This window comes from Schistocerca americana, chromosome 1 (assembly GCF_021461395.2).
Source record: "Schistocerca americana isolate TAMUIC-IGC-003095 chromosome 1, iqSchAmer2.1, whole genome shotgun sequence".
Lineage (NCBI taxonomy): Eukaryota > Metazoa > Arthropoda > Insecta > Orthoptera > Acrididae > Schistocerca > Schistocerca americana.
In genome coordinates, this window is record NC_060119.1 from 872,106,408 (window position 1) to 872,128,057 (window position 21,650).

The 21,650-nt window shown below is 42.4% G+C and overlaps 1 protein-coding gene across 1 annotated transcript in view; it reads right to left on the minus strand.

Annotated features, from left to right (window-relative positions):
* LOC124614001 (GATOR complex protein NPRL2-like) overlaps positions 1 to 21,650 on the minus strand; it is a 103,614-nt gene that overhangs the window by 60,976 nt on the left and 20,988 nt on the right. The window contains exons 2-3 of the mRNA XM_047142811.1: positions 9,513 to 9,604; positions 6,487 to 6,643 (exon numbers count right to left, since the gene is read on the minus strand). Of these exons, the coding sequence (XP_046998767.1) occupies positions 6,487 to 6,643; positions 9,513 to 9,604 (249 nt within the window). The remainder of the gene's footprint in view (positions 1 to 6,486; positions 6,644 to 9,512; positions 9,605 to 21,650) is intronic.

A 21,650-nucleotide genomic window follows, 5' to 3' on the forward strand; every position in this document is an offset into this window, starting at 1 on the left:
AGTTGATATGACAGGAGACATGGGCGATGTGTCGGCGTCCGTTGGAGGAGGAGGCGAGTAGATTTGCTCTGACAGAGGATGGTCATCCGGTTCCTGCATGGGCACGTCTCCTGGTGGCGTCCGTTCTTGTGCCGGCGTCGCAATGACGGTGAGAGGGCTGCGTTGAGAGATGCCAAGATCCTGAGCGTCAGGTAGAGTCAAAGGTGGTGTAGCGGCATTCGGAACAGGCGTTGCTGGCACACGAGGCCGAAGCTGGTCCGAATGACGCACTGCAACACCCGTGTCCATCTGGATTTCATACAGGCGTCTGCCACGGTGTCTTAAGATGTGGCCCAGGCTCCATTTTGGCCGCCTGCCATATCCCCGTACCCAGACGAGGTCGGCGGCGGTGAACCGGCCAAGTGAAGGCACCCGCGGCCGTGAGGTGGAAGGCCGCAGAAGATGAAGTAGCGTGCGGGGCTGTTGGCCATGTAAGAGCTCAGCCGGGCTGTGGTCGCCCATGGGAGTGAAACGGTAAGACGCCAGAAACTGGAGAAGCACATCATCAGCAGCAGAAGAAGTCAGAAGTTCCCGCATCTGAGCCTTAAATGTGCGGACCAGTCGTTCGGCCTCACCGTTGGATTGTAGATGGAACGGCGGGGCCGTGACATGCATAACGCCGTGACGAGCACAAAAATCCGCAAAGTCGGAAGAGGCAAATTGCGGACCATTATCAGAGGGGAGGCCTTCCAAAGAAAAAATACGGGCGAGAGCACTGGTGGTTGCCGCGGTGGTAGGCGACGTGCAATGGACAATGAAAGGAAAGTTAGAGTAGGCGTCAATTACGAGGAGCCAATAAGTACCTAAAAAGGGTCCCGTAAAGTCAGCATGAATGTGCTCCCAGGGCTTCTCAGGTGAAGGCCACAGGGACAAAGATGACTTTGGGGCAGCGGCCTGTGACGCACAAGGGCCGCAGGCAGCGACCATGTGTGCTATTTCAGAGTCGAGGTCAGGCCAGTACACATGACGGCACGCCAGAGATTTTGTGCGAGACACACCTCAGTGCCCTTGGTGAAGGAGGTGCAAGACCAAAGCACGCAAAGATGCAGGTACCACAACACGCGGCGAAGCATTGTCAGTGGAGAGGAGGATAACACCATCCCCAGCCGTGAGGTGGTAGCGCAAAGCGTAGTAGTTCCGCAACGGATCAAAAGTCTTAGTGGACAGGCGATCTGGCCAACCCTTCTGAATACAGCGTAAAACCCGGGAGAGGGTAGGGCCAGAACTCGTAGCAGCCGTCAGCCTGTCCCCAGTGATGGGGAACCCGTCCACAACCCGCTGCTCGGCAACATCCAGGTGGAAACACAAAAGTTCATCCCTATCGAATGCCTGATCAGGACCCACATGGGAAGGCGAGACAGAGCATCAGCATTTGCATGTTGAGCCGTTGGCCGGAAATGAATCTCATAATTGAAACGAGAAGTAAAGAGCCCAGCGCTGGAGGCGGTGTGCAGCCTTGTCGGGAAGTAACGTTGATGGATGAAACAAGGAAACAAGTGGTTTGTGATCCGTAACAAGATGAAATTTTGAGCCATAGAGAAAAACACCAAACTTATGAAGAGCATAAATAATGGCCAAAGCTTCTTTTTCAATTTGAGAATACTTTTGTTGGGCATCCATGAGCGTTTTGGAGGCATAAGCAATGGGTTGTTCCGAACCGTCAGAAAAACGGTGCGCAAGGACTGCACCAACCCTGTATTGAGAGGCGTCTGTGGCAAGAACAAGATATTGGCCAGGTCGATAAGTAACCAGGCACGGGGCCTGTTTCAGCGTAGTCTTCAATTTCTGGAAAGCCACATCGCATGACACGGACCAGTGAAAAGGCACGTTTTTATGCAACAGGCGATGCAACGGCTGAGCCACCGAAGCCGCAGATGGTAAAAACTTGTGATAGTATGCTAGTTTCCCCAAGAAGGCCTGCAGTTCCTTAACAAATGTAGGGCGAGGAAGGGCATCGATCGCAGTAACAGTTTGCTGAAGCAGACGAATACCATCCTGAGAGAGTTGAAACCCCAAGCACGTGATAGATGCCTGAAAAAATTGTGATTTCTGAAGATTGCACTTAAGGCTGGCCGTCTGTAAGACATGAAAAAGTGTGTGGAGATTTTGAAGATGTTCTTCAGTGGTGGAGCCAGTGACAACAATGTCGTCCATGTAATTGATACACCCAGGGACAGAGAGAAATAATTGTTCCAAGAATCGCTGAAAGAGAGCAGGGGCACTAGCAACCCCAAAAGGCTAGCGTTGGTATTGATAGAGGCCGAAAGGTGTGTTAAGGACCAGAAACTGCCGGGAAGCAGCGTCGAGAGGAAGTTGATGATAAGCTTCTGACAGGTCAATTTTAGAAAAATACTGGCCTCCAGCAAGTTTATTGAACAGTTCTTCAGGACGGGGCATAGGGTAAGTGTCGATGAGGCATTGAGCATTTACAGTGGCTTTGAAATCGCCACAGAGACGAATATCACCATTTGGCTTAGCAACAATGACAGGAGAGGACCACTCACTGGAAGCGACAGGAAGCAAGACTCCTAAAGTAGTGAGACGATCCAACTCCCATTTTACCCGACCACGAAGGGCCACAGGAATGGGCCGAGCCCAAAAAGACTTAGGCCGAGCAGTGGGTTTGAGTGTGATATGAGCTTCAAAGTCGTTTGCACGGCCTAACCCAGGAGAAAAAAAGGGACGAAAATGTCGTCGACAAGGAATCCAGTTGAGCATAAGGAATAGCATCAGAGACAATATTGACAGTGTCATCTATGGAGAACCCAAAAACGCGAAAGGCATCGGAACCAAAAAGATTTTCTGCGTTGCTCTGGTCGACTACAAATATGGGAACAGTGCGGACGACGGTTTTGTAAGATACCTCAGCATTAAACTGTCCCAAGAGAGAAATCTTCTGTTTATTGTACGTCCGTAATTGCCGAGTGACGGGTGACAGGAGTGGAGAACCCAACTGAAGATACGTCTGAGAATTAATTATAGTGGCAGCAGAACCGGTATCCACTTGCATGCGAACATCTCAGCCAAGGATTTGGACAGTGAGGAATAACTTCCCTGAAAGGGAAGAAGTGTAATTGACAGACAACACAGAATCAGAATCAGCATCATGTTCATGAACATCATGTATGCGGTCGGATTTGCAAACGGAAGACACATGACCTTTCTTTTTGCAATTGTGACACACAGCCCAACGTTGGGGACAATCCTCAGGTGAATGTTTCGTAAAACGCCGTGGACATGAAGGAAGTTGCCGGGGGTTCTGCTGCAATTTCTTAGCGGGTTGTTTATGGCTAGGCCGAGGCTGTGTGTGGGAGGGCACTGCAGCCACGTCGGCCGGCGGGGACACGCCGCACGCGTCGTCAACAGCGCACAGAGGTTGTATTTCCCCGACATCACCCCACGCCTCTATTTGCGCCCCAGCAGCGCGAGAAATTTCAAAAGACTGCGCAATGGAGAGAACTTCATCTAGAGTCAGATTCGCCAACTGAAGGGCATGTTGCCGAACTTCTTTGTCGGGCGCCGACCGGAGAATAGCATCCCGTACCATGGAATCGGCATAGGATTCTTTGTGAACGTCAGTAACAAATTGACACTTTCGACTGAGGCCGTGAAGTTCAGCAGCCCAAGCGCAATAGGATTGATGTGGCTGTTTTTGACAACGATAAAAGGCAACACGAGAGGCTACCACATGCGTTTGCTTTTGAAAATAGACAGACAGAAGTGAGCACATTTCAGCAAAGGACAAAGATGCAGGATCCTTCAAAGGAGCCAATTGTGACAACAACCGATACATTTGAGGTGAAATCCAGGAAAGGAACAGAGACTTACATGGTTGTTCGTCCGTGACATGAAATGCCAAGAAGTGCTGTTGAAGACGTTTTTCATAGTCAGACCAGTCTTCCACCGTCTCGTCGTAAGGAGGAAAAGGAGGTATAGCCAACGACGAGAAACGCCCTGCATTTGACACCGCGACGAAATCGCGAATCGACGCTGTTAGAAGCGTTTGCTGTTCAAGGAGATTTTGCAATAGTTGCTCGATAGTAGCCATGGAACCCTGTGGGTCAACGGTGAAAAGGAAAAATCCATTACCTCGTCGCCAATTGTTATAACGTCAAGTTTAACAAATATATTTCAGAACGACACGACACATATAAGTCACAGAGTAAGTTGACAAGCAAGACATGTGTACACGTTAGCATTCCAATGAGCACCGAGTCCCAGTCTAGCGACCACTGCTCGGCTGGCCGCTTATGTGGCGCAGCTGCTGCATGGCTGGCAGACAGTGCCGCACGTAGAGGACGCGCGTAAATGCGCAGCGGTGCTTTGAATGATCGGCGAGTCACAACAGTCATGTACTGCCATTCTTCACTTTCTTGTAGTATTACCTTATCATCAGCAAATGGTAATGCAGTTAGTTCAGTATTTTTATCTGATTTAATTCCTAATAAAGTCTACAGTTTTAGTATTAGTTTATTCTACTACGCATTTAATCACCGCAATTTCCATTCAACTATTCCACTGATACATACGAGGGCGGTTCAGAAAGTAACCTCCGATTGGTCACAGTGCGGGTTGTGGGGGGAGTAGCGACGCCATCTGTGCGTTCACGCACTCAACGGGTCAGTCGGCATCAAGCCGTGGTCGAGTGAACGTCGTACCTGCGCTAGTTTAGCTTTTGTGGCAGTTTGAAATGTGTGCTGCAATAGAAAACCCCGCCAAATGTGAAGTGCGTGCTGTCATAAGGTTTTTTACAGCCAAAGGATATTCTGCAGCAGCTATTCATCGTGAGCTTTGTGCCGTGTACGGACCAAGAGTTATGAGTGAAGGAGTTGTCCGTGAATGGGTACGTTTATTTAAAAGTGGACGAGAAAACGTTCATGATGAAGAGAGGAGTGGTAGACCATCATTGGTGACTGACGAACTCGTTCAGACAGTTGATGCAAAAGTTCGTGAAAATCGACGTATCTCAATGTCGGAGTTGTCTACTGGCTTTCCACAGATTTCTAAGACTCTCTTGTACGAGATAGTGACAGCAAGATTGGGTTACCGTAAGTTCTGTGCACGATGGGTGCCCAAAATTCTTACCGACCACCACAAAACTCAAAGAATGGCCTCTGCATTAGACTTTCTGTCACGTTATGAGGACGAAGGAGAACCATTGTTAAACAGAATCGTGACCGGTGACGAAACCTGGATTAAGTACGTGAACCCTGAGACAAAAGAACAATCAAAGATGTGGGCACATTCAAATTCGCCTACCAAACCAAGAAAAGCCTCGCAAGATTTTTCTGCCAGAAAACTGATGGTAACAGTGTTTTGGGATGCCAAAGGGGTGTTGTTGGTTGAATTCATGGAACGTGGTACGACCATTAATCAAGACGTGTACTGTGAAACAATAAAAAAGTTACGACGGGCTATACAGAACAAACGCCGTGGTATGCTGACTTCCGGTATCGTTTTTTTGCACGATAACGCCCGTCCTCACTCTGCTCGCAGAACAACGGCCCTTCTTGAGTCCTTCAAGTGGGACGTTATCAACCATCCACCTTATAGCCCAGACCTGGCGCCAAGTGATTATCACCTCTTCATGCATTTGAAGAAATGGCTCGGGTCACAGCGGTTTGATGACGACGAAGAGCTCAAAGATGCGGTCACAGGCTGGCTCCAGGCACAAGCGGGTGATTTTTATGCAGAAGGAATTTCAAAGCTTGTGAAGAGATACGATAAGTGCCTCAATCGCTATGGAGACTATGTAGAAAAAAAGTGCAAAGATGTAGTTGTAAGATGTATATATTAAAATATTTTTATTTAACTTGGTGTATTTTTTTAAATCAACCGGAGGTTACTTTCTGAACGGCCCTCGTATTTGTCACCCAATGCTTCAACATTACACACCACTCCAAATATAAAACTACAATATTCAAGTTAATCAAATTGTTATTGTATCTTCCCAGATATTTAAGAGTTGCTATCTTAATCATTTGATGACTTTCTATGAAGCCAAAACCAAGATATAATTTGTTTCATCTGGGACTGGAAAGACAATAAAATAATTTTGTTCACAAGATGGTTCCTGTGCTCACTTCACTAGTAAGTTCAGTCTATGAAATATTTAAGTTGTGTGCACTGTAAATTCTGTAAAAAGATATTTTAGATAATAATGTCCTCTACTTTGATCTTTAAAAAACATGTTCAAGAACGAAAGAAAATTACTTATGTCATATCATGTGGAATAAAAGATACAACTTGCTGCAGAGTGGTGCCGGAGGGCAAATTTGTGAAAGGTCGTGTGTGTAATATATGACCGAGTGTAGCCCAAGCGATACACGAAACAACAGTTGTGACCATATGTTGGACAAAACAAGAAACTTACCAGCCATTACAGAAAAACACATCTGTTAAGGAATTTGCAAGTCTATTCTACAATATAATCACAGAACATCTTACCAAGTAATCTGCTAGCTTCTTAACAACAGGTTCATATTGGACAGTGCGGGCCCATGCATCACATACAAAGCACAAGTTGTAATGGTAAGCATTTCTGGCATATTTTTTGTTGTCAATTCGAACTGGAAAGCCAAGCACCTTCAAATCATACAATACACTGGAAATAAAAAATGGAGCCATGAGATTTTTTTCCAGTTTTCATTTTACCTTCGTTACAGCTAATTCTCTTTCTATGCTACAAACAAGAAGCTGTTTAATAAATAACAGCATGCCTTTAATTAAAATTTAAAGGAAGGTCTTATCTCATTTGTAAAAGAAACTGAGTCATCATTTGTAAAAGAAACTGAGTCAGTTAAAAAAGCTAAATGCTACAAAGAGGGATCATTTGACTATAGTCATTTATGAATCTTGCACATGGTACTGCTGGTGATCCTCTGCCACATCACATAAAGAAAATATACACAATCTTACAATCACAGTTAGAATCTACAGTATCTCTGCCTCCGTGTCATCATTAGGATGTGCCATTTTCTTTGCAAAAATTAAAGTTACTTAACTTAGTCCAGCAGCAAATCAATGATGACACACTGATGACAACCTTGACAAATAATTCACATATCAGTGAAAATAATTTTTGAAAATATGATGTAAGTAGATGAATAAAAAATCTACTCACCATGTGGCTGCAGGATAAAACATATAAAAAGTTTAAGCAAATGTGCAATCTTTCAGAGCCAATGTCTCCTCCTTTGGGCAGATGGGTTGAAGGAGAAGGAAGAGGGACGAAGGAAAAGGACTGTTGAGGTTACGGAAATTGGGGAGAGTTCGGAAATGTTGTTCAGAACCCCATATCATGGGAGACTTACCAGATGGGATGAGAAAGAAAGATTGATTGCTGTTCCTGCATCCCTCTTCCTTCCCCGTCAACCCTTCCACTGGAAGAAGGAGCCACTGTCTTTGAAAGCTTGCACATTTACTTAACCTTTATACACAGTCTAGTCACATTAATGTGACAGCCTGGATAACCACCTATTGTAGCACAGGCTACTGCAAGACATACAGGAAGAGAGTCAACGAGGTTCCAGAAGCTACCAATGAGGCTGTGCTAGGTTTCTCTGTTGAGGTCCATGGCATGAACAGCCCAATCAAGGTGGTCCCACAGATTCTAAATTGGGCTTAAATCTGCCAAGTTTGATGGCCAGGGGAGTATAGTAAACTCACATTGCTGCTCTTCGAACCACACATATACACTGCGAGCTGTGTGACTTTTCATTGTCCTGCTGGTGGAACCCATCATGCTGAGGAAAAACAAAATGCATGTAGTGGTGGACATGGCCCCTCAAGGATAAAAACATACTTGTGTTAATTTACTGTGCCATCCAGAATGATGATTTCATCCAGGGAGTGCCCTCCAGCATGGACCCTTCAGATGACTGTTGCAGATTGTTTGTTTTCAGACATTTCAAGCAGCACACGCTGATGACCATATGTCTGATGGAGCATAAAACAAAATTCACCTGAGGTTGCCACCCAGTGGATGTCCAGTTGGGGTACTGGCATGCATATTCCAGCCTTCATTGTCAATGAACAGCAGTCAGCATGGATGCATCAACAGGTGCCCGCTGCAGAGGCTCATATGCAAAAATGTTCACTGAAGGGTCAAGGAGACGCTGTTGGTGGCCCCTCGGTTCAGTTGGGTGGTCAGTTGCACAACAGTTGCGTGTCTATTCACCCACACACATCTCCACAGCGGTCACTCGCTTATGTCATCTATGGCCTGTTGTGCACAGTAGTTGCCTTATACCAGTTTTGGATAATGCCATTTTTCTATGCTTGGTATACTTTAACCATGGCGGAATATGAACAGTTGATAAACTATGTTGCTTCAGGAAGGCTTCCACTCTTGGCCCAAAAGCCAATGATCATGCCCTTTTGAATGGCAAATAAATCACTCTGCTTACACAATACAACAACTGCACTGTTTTCAGTGTCCTGTCAGCATGCTTTATATAGCCTCCACTGCGAGTGCTGCCACCTCCCATCTCTTGGTGCACATATTAATGCGATTGGACCATATATATGTTTCTCCTGTCTCCATTTGACGAGTATACTTTCTTTTAACTACAAAATTACATTATAATAACAAATAGATGCAATTCTGTTTGAAACAGCAACAAGAAGCCACAAAAGCTCATTTACACCAAGTGGATTGACCTTTGAATCGATCTTGTGAAATTTTGAACAAAAATCTGACAGATATACAAAAGTGAGTTAGTGTCAATGTGTTTAATAGCATTCAGGAGTTTGCGAGTAAGCACATGTAAAGATGTCCACAGCACTGGAGGAAATTTATACTGGTGCACTTAAAAATACCTAGAAGAGCTGGAGCACTGTGCAGTAAGAAATGTTTGTTGTAGCCCTATATTGCATGCGTAATCAGATGACACATGATGCAAAGCCTAGGGAAGTCACCTTGCAACCTGGACAGATGGTGTAGTAAGTGCTGTGCCATGTTTACCTACTTATTGTATGCTCACCTACGAGATTTTTTACTGATGTGTTCTATAGTTATGAGACTTAGCATTTCTCTATGTGTCATTCAGTGTTACTGTGGATCTCTTCATGTGGGAGTAGAATAAAACTTGGTTGGTGTTATTTCTTACCCTGTGTCTCTACAACATTACAACAGTGTTAGCACATCTGTGAGAATCAGACCACTGAATAACAGTTTGCCTTAAACATTTACAGTCTCAGCTGTCCCAGGAATCTGTTGTCTCATGAACACATCGTTTTGTGCTTGATTGACTGACTAATTCAATGAACTACATGTTAGTGATACTTGTCATTTCCCAATGTACATTAATACCGTGTTTGCACCTAGACCATGGATTTCTAATGGAAATTAGTTGTACATTGACCCCACTATTCACTACTACACCATTTCTGTGCAATCATTCAAATTACTGTTTATAGAAGAAACAAATTTCCCAGTACATTGCAATCCTTATTGTTGCATTGTAACTTACACTGTAATGGTACTCCTTTGGAGCTGTGCCTTTGGTATTATGTAGACACTCACTGCATCAAAAAAGTCCTTAGAAATATAATTTTCAGGGACCTGAAATACACAATGAAGAAAATCTATGAAGATAGTTTAATCAAAAGCATCAACAGCGCCATGCAGAAAATACACCTGGCAAGTTAAAATAAAGCAATGGTTCTCATTTTTTTTTTTGTCACAGATTGTAACAAATATGTTAGTGTGACATATCACAAGTAAATTTCAAATAATTAAACATTACTTGAGTGTACTCATTTAAATATAAGGAGCTTTCAAAAAGAAATGAGCCCGAGTCTGGAATGCAAAAACCGGTGACAGGAGTGTAATATTGTGGCGTGTGTAACAAGGTGTGGTTCTGACTAGAGCATTGAAGTTTACAGCACGTCACTAGAGGGCATGTGAGCATTCATGTGACTATACAGAGCTAGCAGCAGCATGCATCAATCGTCCAATGCTGCCAGTCACATTGCAAACAGTGACATGCAGGTGTCAACACAAGAGCAAAGAGGTGTTGTTCATTTTCTGATAATGGGAGGAGGAGGAGGAGAAACGGACATTCACCAACGAATGTCGCAAGTGTACGGCGAACACTGCATGTCCCTTCCAAGGGTCAAGGCGTGGCACAAGGGCTTCAGGGAAGGATGTGTGTCGTTAGCTGGTGATGCACGGTCTGGAGCACCACACTGCATTACTGATGACATCGTCCAGCTGGTGGCTGCACTCATTACCCAGGACCACCGAGTGACAGTGAAATCCATAGCTGCCATGGTCGCATTGAGTGTCAGAAATGTTCACACCATCATGAAGGAATGACTGCACATGCACAAAGTGTGTGCCCAATGGGTGCCCCACACTCTTCAGCCACAACAGGAAGTATTCTGAATGGCCCACTGTCTTGCTCATCTGCAGCACTATGCTCGGGAAGGGAATGCGCTCTTGGCACGAGTAGTCATCACTTTGAAACAGAATTGAAACGGCAAAGTCTCCAGTGGAAGCATCCAGGGTCATCACACCACACAAAAAAAGCCAAGGCCACCCACACAAGTGCAGGAAAGGTTATGCTAACGTTCTCCTTTGTCAAGATGGCCCCCTTTTGACTCACTTCCAGCAGTACGAGACAACAGTGAATGCCCAGCATTACTCGCAAACCTTGACCAGCCTTCAAGAAGCAAGCAAATCAAAACAACCAAGTAATCTCATCCATGGGGTCATTCTGCTCCACGACAATGCAAAGCCACATAAGGCCAACACAGTCGCGGCACTCCTGCAGAAATTCAAATAGCAGGTTCTCGGCCACTCTCCATACAGTCTGGACCTCTCTCCCTGTGATTACTCCATTTTTGATCCCCTTAAAAAGGCTCTGAGGGGCAAACGATTCACCCAGCTGAACGTGTGGAACTGGTTAGCATTGCAGCCCCGGGAATTTTATGAGACAGCCATTCACCGTCTTATGTCACAGCGGAACAAATGTCTCAACAGCCAGGGTCAATACTTCTAACATACAAGTATTGGTTTCTGTAATTATGCCTCTAGCTCATTTATTTTTGAACGCCCCTTATACAAAAAAAAAATTTCTAAGAACTGCATGAAGGCATGTGAAGGACAGTTACCTCAATATTTTCTGTCTGCCAAAATGTTTTAAAATAATTGCAAGCTGAAGTTCTCAAAAAATATTTCGGTGCAAGTCTTGATTTACTTCAGTGCCAAATTCACAAAGAATATTAGTTAAATAACAATGTATAATTACAAATACTGCTAAGAAGAATATAATATTAAAAGACATCACAGAAAGACATGTGAAGGAAGGATGTCCATCAGGTACAAAAATAGTTTTAATTGGTAGTACCACAGGCTGGACCTGACCCAGAATGCAGTCATATGCCACAGTGACAGTTTTAGAACGAAATAAGTCATCTTTCTTTATTTTTTAATCTGGCCTGTGATCTTTTAATACTGGGAACAAAATAAACAAGTTTCATAGTTTGGTTCCTATTAGAACAACATGGCCTTTCCATATAAGATATTTATTTTTATCAGACCCCTGAGCAAGGTGCTATGGTGGTAAGACAACAGACCTTTATTTTGGAGGATAGTTGTCCAAATTTCCTTCAGGGTACGTTAATTCAGATTTTCCATGGTCCCCTTACATCATTCAACACAAATGATGGTATGGCTCCTTTGACGAGGACATCGCCAATATGAGGGCAACTCAGAAAGTCTTTGCCCCTATTTTTTATTAGCCAAAATAAGGTACAAACAGGTAATGACAAATGTACCTTACACTATTTTACCACATAGTCCCCACACCGGTTCACACATTTGTCCCATTGCAGCACTAAATCTGAGATGCCCCTGCGGTGGAATTCGTCCGGCTGACTATGGAACCACAATTGGACTGCCCCCCCCCCCCCTTTTTTTTTTGTCATGGATGAACACTGGATTTTCCATGCCATGCTCTGCTGCTTGGATTATGGCATTAAATCCAGTATCCACATTTCATTGTCAGTAACAATGTGATTCAACAAACCTTCAACCTCCTAGGAATACCATTCCAGATGATGTATTGAAGACATCATTTGCTTGCCTTTCATCATGTCATCCAACCGCTTAGGCACCCATCGATATGAAACCTTCTGGTAACCTAAGGATCCATGAATGAAGCCCACCCACACAATATGCTAAGCTCCCGGGAAATGGCTGTAATGTGCACATCCCGATCTGCTTTCCCATTGCATCCGTGCTGGAAATGTTGTCGTCAATCAGTGATGAACGTAGCCTCTGCAACTGCTCATTTTCATGCAAGACTTCAGGACTTTTGTTGAACTCACACCACTACTAGCACTACTACAGCATTACTGACAGTTATCAAAGTGAGACAGTTTTCCCCATATGTGGGCTGCATTTCCCTGTAGATCTCGGCGAGCATTTGTACCTTGCTCCAGTGAAAATAAATCACACCTCATTGTTATAATGCCGTGGACACGTGAAGCACATCTGCCAAGTTTAAAACTGACAGCAGCACTTTGTGATGGAGCTATGGGCAGGTAAGGCCGGCACAAACCAAGAAAGGTCCAGCACTCTGAATGGATATGTTGACTTCATATTTACAGCTGTAATTAGGATTTAAAAAAAATGTGGCAAATACTTTCTGATTTGCTGCAGTACAATCCAAGCTCCCGATCAACAAAATTTTAAAATCTAATGTTCTTCCTTCCTTCCATCCTTCATCAGATCTACAAGCTTGATGTCAGTGCTTTGTGAATATACTTTTTCACTGATGAAAAAAAATCTTTAATTTCCTTTCCAACTACTTTATCTCATATCTTACATCTTAATGTAAACTCTCTGGCTTTATTTCTTACAGGCGGTGTCTATAGCAAATGAGTCTTTCCTCATTATGGACCTGTGTTTGCTTATGAGACCAAAGTTCCTTTCGCATGCTACAATGAATCTACGGGCATGAATGTTGCAGATACATCTGCATGACCTCTATTGTATTACTTCATATTTCACATTTAACTATTTTTGTGTTGTGTTGCTGATGTGGGGATGCAGAATCCAGCTAGAAGTTCCCTGCAAAGGTTTAGGAAGCCAAGGGTATACCTCTTGTTAAAACGAGACTTCATTTCTGTTGTCTGTATAAAGTTTTATTTATTTTTTATTAATTACCATGATTAACTTCAATAAAGAAAAGCAACAACAGTAACACATATGAAAAATTTCACCTCAGTTTTTATTTTCATTTCCTATTTTAAATTACATCTAACAGCACCATATATAGCTTTCAATTTGCTTAGTTTAATATTTTTTCCACTGTGAATGATAAATTCTTCAATTTGTTCAAACCCACTGTGATACCTTTATGATCTGGCTTCAGTATTGATGCCCTACTCTCAGTCCTAAAGAATGTCTCACTTCTTCTTTGTGACAAGCATTCCTTTCCACATTATGCTGAATGCCTCCTTGGGAAATTCATAGAAAGACAATACCATCACTGCTTTGACTGTGAAGAGGTGTTATGTGTGACTTGTCTTCACACATATCCAATAATACTTTTCAGGTGTGTGCTGGCCAGCTACAAAGTACTCACTTCATTACACTACATCACACAGAACTGGAACAAATGAATTACGACCTCTACAAGGGCTTTGACAACCTCTCATTCCTCACTGTTTCCAAATTAGTATTCCATTGTGCACAAGAACTACGTAATACCCTTCTCCATCAATATATCACTCATGTTCTCAAACTCTTACCCCATGGGTCATATTCCTGTGAAAGCCCCAGTGCAAGGCCTGTCCCTCACGTTTGTTCACATTCTCCTATTCCAATCATATCACTGCCATTTCCCACCCCATCAAAAGTAGAGCAACCTGTATACAGCTGTGCGATTCATCAAATTTGCCATAAACACTGCACAACATTGTAAATAGGTATGCCCAAGAACCAATTATATGCTGGCATGAATACACTCCCACTGACAATGGGCAAGGGGCAACTAGATCACCCACTTGTTGAGCATACTGTGTGACAATGTGATAGGCACATTTGCTTCATAATCCACATATTCTGCAACTTGCAACTTACATTTTTCCTTTTCCCTACTACAGGTTCCACCTACTTCTTCCCTTGAAACCTATCACTAGTTCCATACGATCTCTGGTACCTTCTTATTCCACTGCAACTAACCCATTTTTCCATCACTAGATCCTGCACATTTCCTCTATGTTATCTCCTTGGTGTTTCTCCTAGCAGTCCCTTATCTCCCAGCATAGATGCCAGCCAACTCCCTTTTGTGCACTGTGCACATGTACAGGGTGTTTCAAAAAGGACTTTACAACTTTAAAAATTCATATAAATTTATTGAAAGAAGATATAGAGCTGAGTTTAGTGTTATTTTGTAGGGAAACACGTCAAGTTTTTTTTTCTTTTTATCTTAAACTAAAGATGTATGTCGCTTCTGTTAGTTATCCTTCACATATCCCATTGAAAATCAATTTCTTCCCAAACACGCTGTAGCATTGCAGGTGTAACTTGCTCAGTGGTGGTGTAAACTCTTGCTCTAAGTTCAGGTAGAGAAGTCGGTACAGTAGGTACAAACATGACATCCTTGATGAATACCCATTGTTGTGTCAGGTCTGGGGAACGTGGGGCCACGCAATTGGCGGATCACGGTCAACCCACTGACCTGGAAAACAGTCAATGAGAAAATCCCAGCCATCAGTCAAGTAGTGGGGTGGTGCATCATCTTGCATGAAGTAAACATTTCAATTTTGGTCATCCTCATCAATTTGTGGTATCAAAAATTGTTGTAATATATCCATTAATGGTTCTCTCAGAAAGCAAAGGGGCCGTACATATTGTTCTTGCTCAATGCACAAAAAACGTTCAGTTTAGCGCTATCACAAACATGTTGCAATGTTTGACACAAATTTTCACTATCCCAAATCCTACAGTTATGTGTGTTAACATTGCCACTTAAGTGAAAAGTCGACTTGTCAGAAAAGATGATTTTGTCCAAGAAATGTTCATCCTCATGTAATCGATTTAATATATCCACACAGAAGTTTTTGCGAGCAATTTTATCAGTGTCTTTTATTGGTTGTGCAATTGTCAATCTGTACGGTTTCAAATTTAAATGGTTTCTTAACACACGCCGAACAGTCATAAGTGGGATTTGCAGTTCGCGAGATGCACACTGGTTGATTTCACAGGGCTGTTGACAAAACGTTGTCTCACTTGCTCAACGACGTCGTCAAATGTGCTTAGACAACCTAATGATTTGCCATGTCTTACCAAACACACTGTTTCTACAAAACATTTATACCACTCATAAACTGTAGGCCTACTACGAGGATCTTTAGTGTACTTGGTACGGAAATTACACTGAACTGCTGTTGCCAACTTCAATTCTTCAAACCAAAACACACAGCTAGCATGCTTGGGTCCGGTCAAGCAGCCATCTTTAATGCAAATGCCGTTAGTGCTCCTTACGGTGCGATTCGGCACTTGCGAACTATTCAAGACAAAACTTGATGTATTTCCCTACAAATTGACACTACAGTCACCTCTGCAGGTACTATGAATTAATTTATATGAATTTTCAAACTTGTAAAGTCCTTTTTGAAACACTCTTTATTTCCCATAGGCACAATATTCAGTAACTTCCTTTTATTTTATTTATTGGTCCTATAAATCTAGAACTGCACAGTGTACAAAAGATATTGGACCATCCCTTAACTACTTTACACATTTATTCAACTTCTACAAACTTCATTTTCAGCAAAAAGTAACAGTACACAATGTTTAATTAATCTGCATACTTTATAAATACAGGGCGTTTCAAAAAGAAAGAGCAGATTTCAAACATTTATTTCTCAAAAACTACAAATGATAGAAACACAATTCCAACGGTCCTTCACTCAATATGAGTACCAAATGTTACACAACAAATATCAAAACTGTACCTCAATATGAGCACCATTTGTTACACGACAAATATCAAACCGGTATCTCATTTCTTGCCACACACGACGCAACTGGTCTTTAGTTACCGAATTCACGGCCGCAACAATTCGATGTCGTACCTCTTGAAGAGTAGCGGGCATAGGTGGGACATAAACACAGTCCTTTATGTACCCCCACAAATAAAAATCGCAGGGAGTAAGGTCTGGTGACCTGGGAGGCCACAGACGATGACATTGATCTTGTGCTCCTGCTCTTCCAATCCACCGTCCTGGAATGGTGTTATTTAGGTACCGTCGTACAGGTTCAGAGAAGTGTGGTGGGGCGCCATCTTGCATGAAGATGAAGTGATTTGAATCTTCCTGAAGTTGAGGAAATAGCCAGTTTTCTAACATGTCCAGGTAAATGGTTCCTGTGATAGTTTTCTCCATGAAAAAGAAAGGTCCATAAACTTTGTTTACCGAAATTGCACAAAAGACGTTAACCTTTGGTGAGTCTCTTTCATGTTGAATAACGTCCCTCGGAGTTTCACTCGCCCAAATTCGTACGTTATGCCGATTAACTTTACCAGAAATGTGAAACGTTGATTCATCTGAAAAAATTAATCGTTCGGCAAAATTGTCCTCTTCCATGTCCTGTAGAATTGCAGTTGAAAATTCGAACCTTTTGTTGTGGTCGTCAGGACGCAATGCTTGCAATAACTGCAGTTTGTACGGCTTCATGTGCAGACGCTTACTCAGAACGCGCCATACCGTTGTTTTAGACATGTTTAGTTCATGACTTGCCCGTGTCGTGGATTTTCTAGGGCTCCTTTCGTAAGCTGCACGGACACGCTCGACATTTTCATCCGATGTGCGTGGACGACCCGTGCTTTTTCGCTTGCAGATGCAACCATCTTCTACGAATCTGTGATGCCACTCATAAATTTGCTTATGACGAGGCGGCTGTTTGTTGAATTGACGGCGGAATGCACGTTGCACACCAACAATGGACTCTAACTTTGCAAATTGCAGCACACAAAATGATCGTTCCTGTGGTGTCGTCGCCATTTTCCTACAAACAAACGCCAGCGCCACTGCGGATTTGCATGGAACTTCTGCGCGGACCATTGAAAAACTTTGAACCTTTCTCTGACAAGAAACGTTTGAATTGTGTTTCTATCATTTGTAGTTTTTGAGAAATAAATGTTTGAAATCTGCTCTTTCTTTTTGAAACGCCCTGTACAATCTTAATTGGTGCTACAATTTTGTTTTCCTAGATACTCCCTCGCTGTATACAAGCAGTGCTTGGCCAAGTAATCCCTCATACTTGGTATGACATTGTCCCTGTCTATTATCATAATATTTGTGGATTTGGGTAGTGCATTATAAAGTTTGATGCAGGAATAGAGTATGACTTTCTGTAATAAAGGTGTATTTGTCTTATTTGTCTTGTGTGTCAACTGCATGCGGCAAAAGTGTGGGAGAGAAATCTGTAGAAGTCACTGAGGCCATCTCCTGGAACTGCAAAATCTGCAGCAGAAACAGATTGACAGAGGAGCAGGAAAGGAAAGATCTACAACATTTGGGCACTTTAGGAACAAACCATGAGAGAGCTAGTGAGGATAAAGGAAGGCAGCAGTAAGTAGGGTGGCTGGGAACTGGTAATTGATAGGAAAGCTAGCAGGAGGACACAGTTTGAAAAGTTTTGCTGTACCTACTAGCAACAGGTTCCAGCAACCAAAGTTCAGGTTAGAGAAGCTCCAAGATAGTGTAAGAGTAGGAAGCATGCACAGCCTTTGCTCATGAGCAGGAAGGATAGGAAAAGCACAAATACCAGAAAAACACTGCAGCTAGGTAGCAGTCGTGGCAGAAGTGTAGGCCCTCAATTACAGGGGAAGTTAGGAGAGGAGTCTCAGGTCACCAGCATTTTCAAGCCAAGTGCTGGGCTTGATCATGTGATGGAGGGTTTAGGGCCTTGTGTAAAGATTTCACAAAATGTGATAGGTAGTGGTAGGATAGGGAACAGTTTGCATACAGACAGGGCATACAAAATAGGTGGTGACATGAGCAAGACACCTTCCCTAACTGGTGGCATCAATGTGAGCATCACTGAATTGTTCAGGCAGCATCTACATCTACATCTACATCTACATCCGTACTCCGCAAGCCACCTGATGGTGTGTGGCGGAGGGTACCTTGAGTACCTCTATCGGTTCTCCCTTCTATTCCAGTCTCGTATTGTTCGTGGAAAGAAGGATTGTCGGTATGCTTCTGAGTGGGCTCTAATCTCTCTGATTTTATCCTCATGGTCTCTTCACGAGATATACGTAGGAGGGAGCAATATACTGCTTGACTCATCGGTGAAGGTATGTTCTCGAAACTTCAACAAAAGCCCATACCGAGCTACTGAGCGTCTCTCCTGCAGAGTCTTCCACTGGAGTTTATCTATCATCTCCGTAACACTTTCGCGATTACTAAATGATCCTCTAACGAAGCGCGCTGCTCTCCGTTGGATCTTCTCTATCTCTTCTATCAACCCTATCTGGTACGGATCCCACACTGCTGAGCAGTATTCAAGCAGTGGGCGAACAAGCGTACTGTAACATACTTCCTTTGTTTTCGGATTGCATTTCCTTAGGATTCTTCAAATGAATCTCAGTCTGGCATCTGCTTTACCAACAATCAACTTTATATGATCATTCCATTTTAAATCACTCCTAATGCATACTCCCAGATAATTTATGGAATTAACTGCTTCCAGTTGCTGGCCTGCTATTTTGTAGCTAAATGATAAAGGATCTATCTTTCTATGTATTCGCAGCACATTACACTTGTCTCTTCATTTTTTCAATGGGTACACGGAAGACAGAATGTACTACACTAGAGTGCACAAACACTGAAGACATTTGTTCAGAATTATCTATAGTTCTCAAACGTGCGGTCTGTTAAAAATAAAGTACACCAGTTTGAAACTGAATTACATTTTTTCAACAGCATAGTGGCTTGCATTACAAATCACAATTGCAGAGGTAATAAAATGCAGCATACAGTGCTACTGAAATATAAATGTGCAAGTTGCTATGGCAGAACTGCCTTAATGGGTGGGGTAACATGTATTTATATCAGAAGTGACACGTTTTAAAGCTAGAGAAGATCTGATCACGATTAGTGTAGATAACAATTTTGAATTGACAGCCACTTAACTGACAAAGCTACACATCTATACGAAGTTAATTATTCCATGAGTGTGCCTCTTACCTAATGGTAATATGGACACTTTCTCCAACAAATTAAATATGTCCTGGAAAGCATGTCAGCTCCCAGCCAGGCAGGGCACAAATGATAAATTCTGCTAATAGGGTATCAAAAATTTCAGCATCTGCCTTAGACCATGTACAGATACTGAAAGGGAAAACCATAAACTGTTTATTACAGAGCTTGGCCTTTCTGATCATTATTGTCAGACAAAGCTAAAGAGAGGCTTGGTAAAACCTGCAAAAGGATTTTCTCGGAAATAAAGTACAAACTTTTTCTGGGTCATTTGTAAATCAAACCAGAAATGAAGCGTATATGGGAAATGATGCAGATGCTAAGTTCTCTAAGTTCTGCACACTGTTTAAAATAATTTTTGAAGAGATATTTCCAAAAGTAGTCACTTCTAAAGCATTAGCTAAGGAAAGTAGACGATAATTGCAGGTATTACAAAGTCCTTCAAGACACTTAAATTTCTCAGTTCTTTACAAAACCACTATACTAATCCAAATTTCTTTTTCCTTATGAAACCAAAATCATAGTCATTAATAAAACGTGTGTGTGGGGGGGGGGGGGGGGGAGAGATGGAGAGTGAAAGAAAGAGAGAGAAAGAGAAAGAGAGAGAGAGAGAGCACGTGCACGCGTATATGTACTTTAGCTCATCCAAGGATGTCTTCTGTAAACTGGCAAGTTTTCATTCTCATTTATGTGAGAGCGCCAGCTGACAACTCAACGTTTCTGCTGCTTGGAAAGTGGTCTCTTTTACTCCTAAACTAATTACTAAAATACATCAAAATATACACAATTAGTCTGCAATTCACAATTACGTGCATGGCAGAGTGTTCACTGAACCACCTTCAACCTATTTCTCTGCCATTCCACCCTCTAACAAAGTGTGGGAAAAATGAGAACTTAAATCTTTTCAGGTGAGCTCTGATTTAATTTATTTTATTTTATTATGTTGATTATTTCTCTCTATGTATGTGGATGCCGACAAAATATTTTTGCTTTTGGAGAAAAAGCTGGTGATTGAAATTTCATGAGAAGATCCTGCTGCACCAAAGAGCCTTTGTTTTAATGGTTGCCACCCAAATCCACATATGATACCCAAGCCACTCTCTCTGCACTATTTCACAATAATACAAAATGAGCTGCCCTTCTCTAAACTTTTCTGATGTCCTCCATCAACCCTATCTGATGCAGAGCCTACACAGCACAGCAGTACTGCAAAAGAGAATGGACTTGCATAGTGCATGCAGTCTAGCAATTTCTAAGTGTTAATAAATTAAGCACCAATAAATTACAGTCTTTGGTTTACTTTCCCCCCAACTTAATGTATGTGATCAATCCAAGTTAAGTTATTCATATTGTAATCCTTGAATTCACAGCCTTTAGATTTGTGTGATTCGTCATGTAACTGAAATTTAGCAGATTCGTTTTGGTACTCATGGCTGACTTCATACTTTTCATTATTTAGAGTCAATAGTCACTTTTCACACCATACAGATATCTTGACTAAATCATTTAGCAATTAGTTATGAACATCTGATGACTTTATTAGATGGTAAATGACGGCATCATCTGCAAACAATCTAAGAGGGCTGCTCAGGTTGTCTACTAATCATTTATATATATCAGGAACAGCAGAGGGCCTATAACACTCTTTTGGGGAACTATGAACTGTGACCTTTCTGAGACAAAACCATGAATCCAGTCGCACAACGGAGATGATACTCCATAGGCATGTAATTTGATTAGAAGTCTCTTGTGAGGATCAGTGTCAAAAGCCTTCTAGGAATCCAGAAATATGGAAACAATCTGATATCCTCTCATTATTTCATGAGAACAAACAGCTAGTTGTGGTTCACAGTAACAGTATTTTCTGAATCTGTGTTCGCTATTCGTTAGCAAATCATTTTCTTCAAGGTAATTCATTATTTTCCAAAATCCTACATTAGTGATAAGGGTCTTACTGCTACTTCATTTCTTGAGTACTGGTGTGATCTGTGCAACTTTGCAGTCTTTAGGTACAGATCTTTCAACGAGTGAGTGGTTATATATGACTGCTAAGTATGTAACTACTCTAACAGCATACTGTGAAAAGAACCTAACTGGTATACAATCTGTACTGGGACTTTGCCTTTATTAAGTGATTTAAGCTACTACAGTATGTCGAAGTTACTCATGTTGGCAGTTGGCTTCGATTCAAACTGTAGAAAATTTACTTTGTCTTCTTTGGTGAAGGAATTTCAGAAAACCATGTTTAGTAACTCTGCTCTAGTGGCACTATCATCAGTAACATTACCATTACTATCGTACAGTGAAGGTATTGGTTGCACCTTGCCACTGATATACTTTACACATGACAAGCATCTTTTTGTATTTTCTGCCAAATTGTGAAGCAG